Source organism: Macrobrachium nipponense, chromosome 23, assembly GCF_015104395.2.
Source record: "Macrobrachium nipponense isolate FS-2020 chromosome 23, ASM1510439v2, whole genome shotgun sequence".
In the NCBI taxonomy this organism is placed as follows: Eukaryota; Metazoa; Arthropoda; class Malacostraca; order Decapoda; family Palaemonidae; genus Macrobrachium; species Macrobrachium nipponense.
This window is the reverse complement of record NC_061090.1, coordinates 7336420-7350503: the sequence shown is the minus strand read 5'-3', so window position 1 is coordinate 7350503 and position 14084 is coordinate 7336420. Positions and strand designations below refer to the sequence as shown.

Sequence of the window (14084 nt, the reverse complement as noted above, 5' to 3'; positions counted from 1 at the left end):
TCAGTCAATTTAATAATTTAAGAATTTTAAATGTTCTAACAGAGACCAAATTATGAAATATTCCAGTAATGTAGTTGCCCTGTTGAAGCATTTGTAAGTTCAAACTAAGAGCCATTGTGCATCAACTGAGAAAGCTCCTAAGGGTCTTGTTCTGGCATTTGTTTTCTCACATTTTAATTTATTTCTCTAACCATTTTATTTTTTTTAGCTTCTTTCCAAGTTTGAACACAGGTTTGTAACATTCTGCTTTTCTAATGAAAGCTGGTTTTTAGTAATAATGATAAAGGTACCTGACAACTACTTGAGCATGAAGTTTAAATCCTCCTGGCAACTAACTGAAGCAACTCTTTGAGTCTATATGGTGTATATGTTCATTTATTATGCTATCCCAATCAGGCCCTAGAAGAAATTAAGGTCCAGATACTGAGCGACCTCTAAGATTATCTCCACTGTGTAGCCAATGTTGCTGAACTACAGAATCCTACTAGCATTACAAGACCATTAAGAATGAATTGAGGGACAAAGAGGTTTGAAGCTATTGAGCCACTGTTAGTGAGATATGTCCATGAGGTAAAGCTAGACATACACTGTTCTTCCCATGTATCAACAAACTTCTCACACATCAGAAGTGTCTTGTGATAACTCCTACACAAAGTTCTGAAAATAAAGTTTATAGTTCCCGATTTTCCATGGCATTTTCTTGTCATTCAATGAAGTAAGGTGCAATGACACATGATGAAAATTAGAGTACACTATACTTCTAAATTGTTCAAAGAAAAATTAAATCATGAGGTGGAAAATGAACTAAAGCAAACAGATTACACTGCAGTAACTGAGACCTTCACAGAGACCAAGTGGAAAGTTGAGTGGAAGTAAAATACAGGGAAAACTTCCTTTGCTGTCACTTCAAGAACTACTTGAGTGCCACTCAAAAACATTAGGAATTCTGCACTTAATTTGACCTACCATGTCTAGGAAAAAAGGCATTTGTACTTGGTACTGAATGAACAAAAGCATATGACACTACAGTGGTTCCTGAGCTTCCTGAGCTTTCAACCTTACAAACCCTTTACAGTTTTAACCGATCTTCAAATTTTCTTTACTTATAGAACTTAGATTAAAGGAAGAATAGGTAATGACTGACATATCAATAATCTTTTAAAAGAGGCAAGTTTGATAAAAATATAATAATAAAGTACTCTTAAAATGACCAGGTCTTTACATTCTGATTAAAAAAATATAAATATATCAAGACACAGCCATGGATAATAATACAGTTTCATTCCCTATTACAGATACAGCCCAGGTTTGAGAGCTACCACAAGAAAAAAATTAATCGCAATCATTTATCACAAGATTTTAAATTCCAGACTTTGTACATTTCTGAAATAATGTAAAAATCACGCCTAATGCCATTGTTCATAAGATTACTGATATAAGCTCTTGACGAAGCAAATAAATTCAATACTGACACCACAAACAAAAAAATATTTTCTTGTATGTTAACAAACTGATAAGCACTTGTTACATCATAATATGTTCAACTTCTCACAGATCAACTTTGCATGAGAAAATGTTGGGCTGACAGGAAACCGTTTAATCCACCATCATAATGGAACAATTCCATGTATTCTTCATGTGAAAGTAAAGTATGTACTGCAATACTTGTACAAATTATGATTCAACAAAGCATTTAATGAGTTACTCAGATACACTATATATCTCATAAATGTTTGACTTATTTAATTTTCATGATTGCCTACAATAAAAAAAAGTTTCATAACTAAAATGAAATTTGTATGATACTGTAATTTTTTTGAGTTACAAATGACATGCACATCATCTATAAAAATACAAGACATGACTGACTTTCTTCAACTATCTCCCACAGAAGTTTCACGAAGTTATTAGTGATGATGAAGTGGGTATAAAAATAATACTTTATATTTTCATTCAAAGGTAAAAATATCCGTTTACATGAGAAAGATAGGTACGTAAAGTCTATACTATAATTACAAGACAAAACACTAATTTTACTTATTTGCCTCTCAGTGAAAAGTACATGCAATGATATAACCAACAGGATAATAGAGAGAGAGAGCTTTTACGTTTACCTAGTAAGGGACCTGTTTTCATTATGTACTGTGGTACCCTGGCCTATGAGTGAATTAATATAAGAGTTATCCGAGGTACAAGACGCCACTCAGTCGATTTTTTGCTTTGTTATGCAAGCAAAAAATTGAGGTACGAGCTCAAGATGCCGCTACTAGGTAGATGGGGTAGTGACGAAAATTAAGATAAGCAAAGAAGAAAAAGTAAATATGCATCTTTTCCACAAGTCTTTTAAAAAGTTATTCATTACTTTACTGTATCCAATAATATAATATGTATTCTTATATTATTGTATTATAAAATACTAACATGGAGGTCAATGTTTTCGTTTGGAAAGCAGCTGATGGCGAATAAGAGTTTATTTCGCCATATTTAACTCAATTCTGAGTGAATTTTCTTGCTTCTAGTTAGCATAAATGAATATCTAGATACTTGACTTATGTGAGACAAGGTCGTTTTTCGTTAGACGTGTTTTTAAGTCAAAATATGGCTTGAATACATCTCGTTGTGATTTTGAACCAAGTTATTTTTTTCGTTAACATATTGCGTTTGCGGCATGTTTACAGTATTGAGTAAAACAATTACATGACTGTTTGCTATTTTCACTTTCTTTCATCGTAATATGAGCTTTACGGTAAAATGTGTTCTTTCAAGCCCAGTAGCTTTGATTATAAAATAATTTTCTCTCAATTTTATCGACGGTTGTTTGTTGGCATAAGTTTACGGGAGTTTTATCCTTGTTACTGATGCACGATAATAGTCATGAACAGCTTGAACAGTTTTCTCAGCTTCAGCTACAACTTGACTTAAATTTAACAGTATATTTCCTTGTTGATCTTTGATCTATAGTGGATAAAGTTATTACATAAAAATATCTCGGTCCTTTTCTATATAACGTCATTTATAACATAACTACGGTAATTATTTACTACAGTATGATGGTTGAAATAAAAGGGAAACGGATATTGTTGTTATCCAATTCGGTTGTACTTAGCAAAAAACGTCGTTTCTCGTTCGGTTGTTCATGGCTGTACACATTTATGCAAGGAGTACAATGTTAAAACAATACTTTCATCACTGTCTTTTGCTGTTTTTGAACTTATTTGACAAGAAGATGGGATAAATTAGGCTATTGTAATTTGTTCTCTCGCTCCCATAGTCTATCGTAAAATCGGATTATCATAAGACGAATTATCGTAGCTTGAACACTACCTTTACACTGTATAAACCCTACTATATCTTTACATACTCTTTCTATTATATTTGTACACAATATTTGTTATTTAGAAATATTTTCCCTATTTAATAATGAAACATCAAAATATGGGGTGGCATTTTGAGGGTTAGAACGGATTAAGGGCATTTGAAGTATTTTCAATGGGGAAAATTGATTTGATGTGCGAGCAAATTGAGCTACAAGCTCGGCCACGGAACGAATTAAATTCATAGGTCAAGGTACCACTGTCTCTGACTGAGAAAAAGATTAAGAGATTTTAAGTTCCCTTGCTAAGGAATCTGTTGTCATTACACTTCTCAGCTCAATTTCCTGTACTAACATTGTTGAACACCCATTTCGATATCTAACAATAAATTAACAACTGCTTTTGGACCACCTATACCTATAACCCAAGTATTTTAACGTTGTATTCATATTATGTTTTAGTACTTATACTTAAACTCTTGACTGAAAATACATTACATTTATTATGAATGTGTTGCTAATTGAATTTTTACTCTCAATCGCTTTCTTCTTAATATGCTCTTTTCTATGAGCAAAACCTCTATCAGTAATCCAATGTTGTGATATCAAAGGGAAGACAGTATACTGATTCATAAAAATTATAGCATAAGTCTGCTCAACAGCATGCTGAATAGAAGATTGTAATATCAGTTTTGAAAAATATTCTGTCAATGGCAACCCATATCTAGCAGAATACAAACTCATAAACATAAGAAATTAATAAAATGAACAAATGTCTGGAACTTTAAGCTACCTGTGCATTCACCTTTATCACTTGTGCCCCAATTACTTGTGACATAGTTGGATGTATTTTATGCTAAACAAGATGTAAAACAACTTGTCAGAAATACATCTTTCTTTTTTCATACCTTTCTTTATGTTCCTAGCATCCCATACATAAGAACTAAACATCTGCTTTCATATACATTACCCTTAATATCTGATTTAATATACATCCCCTTCAATAAACATGGTCATCTACAATTGAAATAATGTGCCATTTCAAATTCACAGACATCCTTCCCAAGATCTGCTATCATAACTGCTCTCCTTTTGATGGAACTAAATTCAAATGATAGCCACATTTTACCATTAAGGTTATGTTCCTCTTTGTGCTGACATACAATAACAAAGTTTAAGGACCATCAGACACTTTCCAAGAATAGAAGAATAGGAAATTTTTAAAAATATGTTTTTACAAATAGCATGAATCTTGGTGTGACACAATATGCTAAAATTATTCTCAATCTGTCATATATAACTAAGCTTTGCATTACTTCTATAGCATTAAGATATACAATAAGGTCCACTACTGTATTTCACTTCTAAAGGCATTGTAATGTGAACATTCTTTCCTGAAAATATAAATTTAAGTGTACAGTATTAGTATTCTTGCAAGCTGGACGGATTATAAAGCCAATGTGATTTCGGCTGAAAAACAGCTTCAGTGACATGACAGCTTCAATCTTTAACAAACCTCAAGAACTCATATAGCAGATGGATTGTCAATAAAGGTAAAATATAAATTCAAAAAGCAAATATTCATAAAATGAATTAAGGAATACAGTTCCTATGTCAACAAAATACAGTATATGTCATCTGTCTAAAATAACTTCTATATTTTATATAGAAAAAGCTTTTACTTGGACACAGCTACCAAGTTATTCCAGCCTATCAGTTTTAGCAAATACCTAAGATATCCGCAAGTGAATAAATGACCTCATTTAATCCTGAAGTCTTTAGTGGATTATCTTGTTTTGCCTCTAAATAACCAATCCCAATTCACATTCATGTCTCTCAACAACATGGCACTTTGGTTATGATCCAGGGCAACTTACTATGCCGTCTATACTGATAGACATTGTGAGCAAAATTAGCAACAAAGAGAATAATAATAAGACCAAGGGAGATGTTCAAGATGTCAATGGACTGTAAAAGTGGAGGGTCTGGAGCACAAAGTGACAGCACATCTAATTTCACAATCATTTGACCAGCAAAATAGTGGTTCCCTTCAGCACAACGTATGTTGTCATAAAACTCTGGACCCTTTTCTCTGTAGTAAAACTGGTGATATACCAATTCCTGAAAGAAAGTGAAGCGTATGAACAAAGATGACACAAGTATCTCATTTAATAATACAGTTCTGTAATTTCATTATTGTATTTACATAGTATAGATTAAGAGTTCTTATGAAAATACATGTAAAACTTGTAAGAGAGATTGTACTTTATAGCAAGTTGTGGTGTAGTTTTGTGTGTTTTCTTTACTTACGTAAAGTGGCAATGCCTGTGGTGTAGAAGAAAGATACTGTTTTATTGTCTGTGTTTGTTGTGAGAAAAATTGTTTTGTTATTTCGTGTGTTAGATTGTAAGTATACGTGTAATAGCACATAAGCATCGGTCTTTGGTTGTTTGTTGATTTGATAGTTAGTTGAACACTTTGGTGTTGATCAGCTGCAACCGTGAAAGCAGTCATAGGTAAGATCCAAGCTAAGGTGGACATACCCTGTGTGGATCTCTCAGAGTCGTCGGTATCTCCAAATCCAGTCAAGTATTCCTTTCATCTAAAAGTTCATTTGGGGAAACTCCTTTAGAAGATACGCATATGTAAGTGTAAAGAGTGAAAATGCTGTGTCCATATCTAGGGCAGCACATCATGCTTCTCAGAAGCAACAGGCCCCCTTTGAAATAAGCTTGACATCAAAAAGAGGCAGTTCATTCAGCTGCAATGATAAAACATGCCATAGATATTGGAAGATCAACCACAGTTTCTCAATCCTGACTAGACCCCACTTCTAGCAGTTGATCAGCCACTATTTGCAACGGACAGGCAGATCCAATGGGAATGGCCATTGCAGTATGGCAATATGGTTATCATGTTTGGAGGGCTGCATTTAGAAATGGGAGCATTCAAAATCCTTGGTGATCTCTTGAAAGACAGTGGTTAGACTGGTGCTCTTGCAGAAACAGAAATAGTTACTCCTGGAACAGTAGATTTTTCTGGGCTCAGCTCGTGTCGGCCTATGAAAGGAACCTTAATATCATTCTTTCTAGGTAAAATTGATCTAAAATTACCAGAGAAAAACAAAATTAAGAAAATGTCAGTAAAACTGACTCGCTCACTCTTAAAAAGAAGTGTCGGTATGATAATAGGGGCGAGTGGGGAACACTACCACGAGACAATCACCAATTAGAACTTCCAATCAGAATCCCCCCAAGAGAGAGCTGATACCAACGGGCGATGCAGCCGCTACTACTACTACTAGAGGACGCCACGGACAGCAGCGCCCCTAGCGGACATCCTTAATTTTTAGCGCTAGCGTCAAGACGCATTTTCCTTGTGCTGTGTTATTACGGGATTTATCTCATTAATCTACCATGGAACGCTCTGCTATTGCCACGGCTAAGTTAAGTAACTCATAAGTAATGTTTTACCGCTTTTTTATCTTCCGGGTACCAGTATTTTCCTCTTAAATAGGTCATATACGGTTCCCCGGTTGTCTCGTGGCGGCGCCATGCTGCCTCGTTAAGAATTCCCGGTCCTCCATACTGGGACTTCTTATACTTATGGGCTTACTATATTACGTTCATTGTTTTTACATCGAGTTTTAGCTAGTTTAGCCCTCCTACCATATCTCTTAGTTTGGTATTTAGGGCTATTATTATTATTCCGGCCCAGCATCCCGGCTCTTGCTCTTCATCGGCTATCGCTGGCTCCGAGTAGGCTTCTGTTTCTTGGGACAGTCTGGGCTTCTTTCTCTTTTACTAAAAGTGTCTTTTCCATCTTTTCGATGTATATATTTATTATATTTAGGGTGTTAGGCTAGCCTAGGTGCTTGTTCCTTGTATTGGTACAGCCTGGTTCACGTGGCCCTCTCACGGTTGTGTTGCTCGCGGCCTAGGCCACTTGCGGTCACGTGTTCCATCGCACCTTACCCTGCCCCTGCCCTCCCTTTCTGGTATAGGGAGGTGCTGGGGGACCCCTTGGTTGTCATGACAACCTCAGTCGCCTTCTCTCTCTCCCTCTCTGAGGTGGCCAGGGGTTCCTCCCAGCGGGGGGTATAGGGCGACCACTCATGAGGTACCGGGTCTCCATGCGGGTAGTCGGTGAGGCGGGGAGGAGTAGGCCATCCCTCCCCCCTCTCTCACTCCCGCCGTGTTACGCCGAGACCTTCCTCCCCCCCTCCCCAGTTGCTCAGCCACCTCCCTCACTATAACGAAAGGAGCCTTCCGTCGCAGCCGGGGCACCTTTGGTTTTAGATTACTGGCTCCGCTAGCGGGCGGGGTGGTCACTACTAGTGGTCGGTTGCTTGCCTACTATATCCTTACATCTCTCCCCCGCTACCGGAAGGGAGCTTGCTTCTTACCCGCGCACTCTTCTAGTAGACGGGCGGAGAGAGGTTTGTATTATTTTTATTTTAAGGATATACCCTAATTTTTCAATGAATTGTGTAATGTTGTTATGAATATCTACCATCCCCGCCATTTTCCGTCGTGGTTTCCAATTACCACCACTCCTGGTTGGTTTCCTTTTGTGTCCCCGCCATCAGCGGAGCTATAGCCTAGGGCACACAACCAACCTGGTTACCACACGTAATTTGGCGGGGCTCTGGTTTAATCTAACTTTATCGCTCCGGCACCAGCGGAGCATCTGTTAGACTGTAAGTGTTTACCTGGTACTCATGTATCTTTCCACTTACAGGCTACCAACTGTCAGGTCCCAGCGTGCAACGCGACGTTGTACGACCCCTGCGGACACGATGAGTGCAGGTCTCACGCCCCCTGTGCCACGTCATACAATGAGATGATCGTCTGGCACCCAGAAGCCTGCGCCATCTGCTACGACCTAGTCGGTCAGCTGGGAGATGGGGTAAGTCCGTTATAGGCTTCCTTATCATTTACTAACAACTCTTAGTCATAAGTTTGTTAACCCCGTTCCGCCACTAGAAGCTAATCTCGCCTTTCTTTCAGGCTACTGGTGTGAGGGAAGTCGCCCTCGCTACCCTGAAAGCGTGGGTGGGCGGCTTCGGGAAGAACGCCGCCAAAGGCCAGCCATACATTCTTGATAAGAAGCTGGCCGTCCAGATCTTCCCCGCGGGCAAGTCGACTGGTTACGTTGACCCCTTGTCCGCGGCCCCTCTGATAGCCTCCATCCAGCAAGACCTCCAGCAATCCTTTGGGGTCGTAGCCTCCCAGGAGTCGGTCCCGGACGTCGCTGCCCTGGACCTTAACATCGAGCCCATGGCGGTAGGGGTAGAGGATTTGTTGGTTGAGGTAGGTGTGTCGGGCGCCCAAGGTCTTTCCTTGGGTGCTCCTGGATCTTCTCCTGTCCCTTCTTCGAGTGCTTCTTTCCAAGGCTTTGTGGGATCTGAGATCCCTACCCGCTCTCCCGCTCTCTCTGTACCCCCAAAGGTGAAGGGACAGAGAGAACCGAAGACTCTGGCCAAGACAACTTCTAGGAAGTCGTCTTCGTCTTCTTCGGCTAGGAAGTCTTCGACTTCCTACGCCGACGCGGTGAAAGCGAAGCCGAGCTCTTCTCACTCAAAGAGCTCTAGAAGCAAGGCTTCTAAGGAGAAGGCTCGCGCTCCCGCCGAGCCAGTGCCTTCTCCCGCCTCCACCGCTTCCACTCCGGCTACGCCGGTAGGAGGAGCAGGCCTAGCACCTTTGATCCCTCTGCTTTCTCAGCAGTGGTGATGCAACAGGTGGGCGAGCTGGTTGGCTCGCAAGTCTCCGCCCTGGGGACGAGATTCGAGCAGATGTTCGCACAGTTGTCGAGCACTCTGTCTCAATCAGGCCAGTCGATACAAGATCTCTCTAACAGGGTTAGGGAGAATGAGGACCGAGTAGCCGGGCTATCTCAGGTTCCTCTTCCAGTCTCCCCAGTGCCAAGCACTGGCATTCTCCAACTCCCGCCATACGACTCTCTGCCAGCTTTCTCCATGGAGAACCCATGGAGAGTAGCTGCCTACGCTCCTTTCAAGGATGGGATGATCTCTATCCCGGAGTGTGGAACTCGGAGGATTGAGGACTTCGAGTTTTACCCTCCGGGTCTGACGCAGCCTTTCATCGGTTATGCTAGGCTGACTGTAACGGCTCTGACTAGGGAAGACAAGATCTCTAGAGAGTCTGTCCTATATAGTAGAGATCATGCTCAGCGGGAATGGGTTCACTGCCTTGAGGACTGGGAGTGTACGAACACTAAACTCCAGGCCTACAAGAGTCCCTTTACTATTTTCGCGACGGAAGAGGAGGTTTCTCTTCCGTTCGCCACGAAATTAGTGGAGAAGTCCCTTCAGGCAGTCCTCAAGGATGAGCCCATCCCACAGTTGAGGGAGGCGGAGTCTACTTCTCCGCTCTTCCCGGCTTTCGGGGAATTGTGGGAGAACTTGCCAGCTACGTTCACGCTTGGTAAGCTCAAACCGGACTGCGCCATGGACCAGTTCGGCGAGAAGCTACCAAGGCTGCCGGATTCCCTAATCCAGGCAGAGTTTGATGCGCGAACCAGGTTTGGCAGGTCCCTCAATTCCCTTATAATCACGGAAATGGCTGCTCTCTCTTATGCTACGGAACCGCTGTTCAAGATTTTAGCAAAATCTCAGTTCCAGACGGTACTAACAGACGCTTTCGACTTCTTCCAGGCTAGGAGGAATTGCCGGAAGCATGTTCTACAGGAGTGTACTATTAGGCACGAGCCGAATAGACTCTTGGCTTCTAGCATGTGGGGAGCGGATCTCTTCCCAGAGTCCGCTGTCAACGAAGTGCACCACGAAGCTGCTAGGCTCAACCAGAGCCTTAGAGCTAGGTGGGGTATTTCCTCGAAGAGGAAACAAGAATCTGTCCCCACTGCTGGTAAGAAGCAAAAGAAGGCTGGTAAGAGGTTCCAGCCGTATCAGAAACACCAGCAACAGCAGCAATTTGTGCAGGCTGTTCCAGTTACCCAACAAGGACAACCTGCTAGTTCGAAGCAGAACCAGCCCATCCTCCTGTTGTCCCCTCAATCACAGCCGTCCACCTCCTACGCAATCTCGCCGGCCTTCAACCCTTCATATGAGGCTCAAGGTTACAAACAACCAAGAGGTAGGGCGAGAGGTTACTTTCGTCAGCGTGGCGCAGGAAGGGCAACAAGGAGCAGGCAGTTCAGAGGAGGGCGTGGTGGTCAACCCGCCCATCAACAATGAGGCTCCCCAGGTAGGAGGGAGGCTGTTCCTCTTCCGCCACAGGTGGGGGTTCAGCAATTGGGCACAGAGCATAGTGTCCAAAGGATTGGGTTGGAGTTGGATCAAAGAGCCTCCTCCAATCAAATCATTCCACCAGATTCCATCAGAGGAATTGACAGATTACGCGGAAGAACTCCTTCAGAAAGGAGCTATTGCGAGAGTCAAGCATCTAAAATTTCAAGGTCGCTTATTCAGCGTGCCAAAGAAAGGCTCAACAAAAAGAAGGGTAATCTTAGACTTGTCAAAGCTAAACTCTTTCATTCGTTGCGACAAGTTCAAGATGCTTACCCTCTCGCAAGTAAGGACCTTACTTCCGCGTGGAGCCGTCACATGCTCCATCGATCTTACAGACGCATACTATCATATCCCTATAGCCAGGCACTTCCGCCCATTCCTAGGATTCAGGCTAGGAAATCAAACATTCTCATTCAAAGTGATGCCCTTCGGTCTGAATGTAGCCCCCAGGGTATTCACAAAAATAGCAGAAGTGGTTGTACAACAATTGAGAGCTCAGGGAATCATGGTAGCAGCATACCTCGACGATTGGTTGATCTGGGCACCAACAGTCGAGGAATGTCTCAAAGCCACCAAAAAGGTAGTTTACTTTCTGGAACATCTGGGGTTCCAGATAAACAAAACGAAATCCAGACTTACTCCAGAGTCTCGTTTTCAGTGGCTAGGAATCCAATGGGATTTGTCTTCCCACAATCTGTCAATTCCAGTGGCCAAAAGGAAGGAAATAGCAAAATCTGTCAGGCAATTTCTCAAATGCAAACAAACGTCAAGGAGAAACCAGGAGAGAATCCTAGGGTCCCTTCAGTTTGCTTCGGTAACAGATATCCTCCTGAAGGCAAGGCTGAAAGATTTAAATCGAATTTGGCAATCAAGAGCAAACACCAAATATCGAGACAAGTTGTCAGTAATCCCTCAGATCCTCCGCAATCAACTCCGTCCTTGGTCAAAAGTAAAGAACTTAGCCAAGAAAGTACCCCTTCAATATCCCCTTCCAGTGTTAACCATTCACACGGACGCCTCCCTGTCCGGGTGGGGGGGATACTCTCAGTTCAAACAGGTTCAGGGGACTTGGTCAGTTCAATTTCGCCAGCTCCACATAAACGTGTTGGAAGCAATGGCAGTATTTCTTACCTTGAAGAGACTGCTTCCCCCGAAGAAGTCTCATCTAAGGCTAGTTTTGGACAGTGCAGTGGTAGTTCATTGCATCAACAGAGGAGGGTCCAAGTCCAAGCATGTCAATCATGTCATGATAGCCATCTTTGCCTTAGCAAACAAACACAAATGGCATCTGTCTGCCACTCACCTGGCAGGAGTAAGAAATGTGATAGCAGACGCCCTGTCTCGGTCAGTTCCTCTGGAATCAGAATGGTCTCTAGACGACGGGTCATTCCAGTGGGTAAGCCTGAGAGTCCCAGGTCTCCAAGTGGATCTCTTCGCCTCACAAGCGAACCACAAGCTCCCTTGCTATGTGGCCCCCAACCTGGACCCTCTGGCTTATGCCACGGACGCCCTGTCGTTGGACTGGAATCAGTGGAGGAGAATTTATGTTTTTCCTCCAGTGAATCTTCTCTTGAAAGTCCTAAGCAAACTAAGGTCTTTCAAAGGGATAGTAGCTCTGATTGCACCGGACTGGCCCAAGAGCAACTGGTATCCTCTTCTTCTGGAATTGGGTCTCCGACCTCAACGGATCCCCAATCCCAAGCTATCACAATCAGTACAAATGAGGACTGTGTTCGCTTCCTCAGGAATTCTCCAGACCCTAACTTTATGGACTTCATGAAGTTTGCGGCTAATAAAGATGCTAATATTGATCCACAGAATATTCTCTTCCTAGAATCAGATAAGAGAGAGTCAACCATTAGACAATATGACTCAGCTGTTAAAAAATTAGCATCTTTCTTGAAAGAATCGAACACTACAACCATGACAGTTAATCTGGCTATATCCTTTTTCAGATCCTTGTTTGAAAAAGGTTTAGCAGCTAGCACTATTACCACTCATAAATCGGCTTTGAAGAAAATCTTTCAAGTAGGTTTTCAGATAGATCTGACTGAATCTTATTTCACGTCTATCTCTAGAGCCTGTGCTAGACTTAGACCTTCCCAAAGGCCTACTACAGTTTCATGGTTCTTAAATGATGTCCTCAAACTAGCTTCAGATACTGACAACTCATCTTGTACATTCATAATGCTCCTGAGGAAAACATTATTCTTATTAAGCCTAGCCTCAGGAGCTAGAATTTCAGAACTGTCGGCTCTATCCAGGGATGCGGGTCATGTGGAATTCCTCCCATCAGGAGAAGTTCTACTTGCTCCGGATCGTAGCTTTTTAGCCAAAAATGAGGATCCTCTTGCAAGGTGGGCCCCTTGGAAGGTTATCCCACTTCCCCAGGATCCTTCTCTCTGCCCAGTATCAACTCTTAGAGCCTTTCTATCTCGTACTTCTTCAAGATCCTCAGGTGCTCTCTTCATGAGAGAAAAAGGTGGTACTTTGTCAGTAAAAGGTATTAGACAACAAATCCTTTACTTCATTAAACAAGCCAATCCTGAGTCATTTCCAAAAGCACATGATATCAGGGGAGTAGCCACCTCAATTAATTATTTTCAACATATGAACTTTCAGGATCTTAAAAAGTATACTGGATGGAAATCCCCGACAGTCTTTAAACGCCATTATCTAAAGTCCTTGGAATCTTTAAAGTTTTCAGCAGTAGCAGCGGGAAACATTGTTTCCCCTGATACTGTATAGTAGTTGTGGTATAGATCCAGGTCTCCTTTCTACCTACATCATCCAACATGCCTCACCCTATCGCCAGGCTACTCGAATATCATAGCCTTAGCCGCTGAATCATATAGTGGATTGTCCCTTATTTTTTTGCTAGGGACATCCACACTTGTACTGATAGTGTACTTCAGTGTACCTACCCTTATTTTTATGCTAGGGTAGGACACAATGTGTTTGTATATATTTTGCCAAACTTGTATTAATGATGGACTTCAGTGTACCTACCCTTATTTTTATGCTAGGGTAGGACACAATGTGTTTGTATATTTTGTAAATATGTTCAAGTAAATCCCTTTTTGTTTATATTACATGCATCACTGTAATTTACTATAATTACCATTAATATTACCATTTAAGTACTTTAAGATTACTAACGTTCTGGTTGTTTTTTACTGTGTTTAGTATAAGTTAGTTTAAGTGCTTAATTTGTATGCTGTAATTGATTTACTTATATTATATCCATCATTTTACACTGCTTTTCATTTGTTCCCTTTTTTCACATCTTGTCTGTTTCTCTGGTACTCTTTCATAGGCCGACACGAGCTGAGCCCAGAAAAGGGATTTTGACGAAGGAAAAATCTATTTCTGGGTGATTGGCTCGTGTCGCCCTATGAAACCCCCCCTTTTATGGTTTTTCCCCCCCTTGCAGGACAAGATGTTTTTAGATTAAGGATGTCCGCTAGGGGCGCTGCTGTCCGTGGCGTCCTCTAGTAGTAG

General features: G+C 41.6%; 1 protein-coding gene across 1 annotated transcript in view; it reads right to left on the bottom strand.

Moving 5' to 3' along the window:
* Positions 1-2749: 2749 nt before the first annotated feature.
* The window catches only part of LOC135198503 (uncharacterized), a 143641-nt gene continuing 132306 nt past the window's right edge, over positions 2750-14084 (bottom strand). Inside the window, exon 11 of the mRNA XM_064226125.1 lies at positions 2750-5434. Within this exon, the coding sequence (XP_064082195.1) occupies positions 5150-5434 (285 nt within the window). The 3' untranslated portion in view covers positions 2750-5149. The remainder of the gene's footprint in view (positions 5435-14084) is intronic.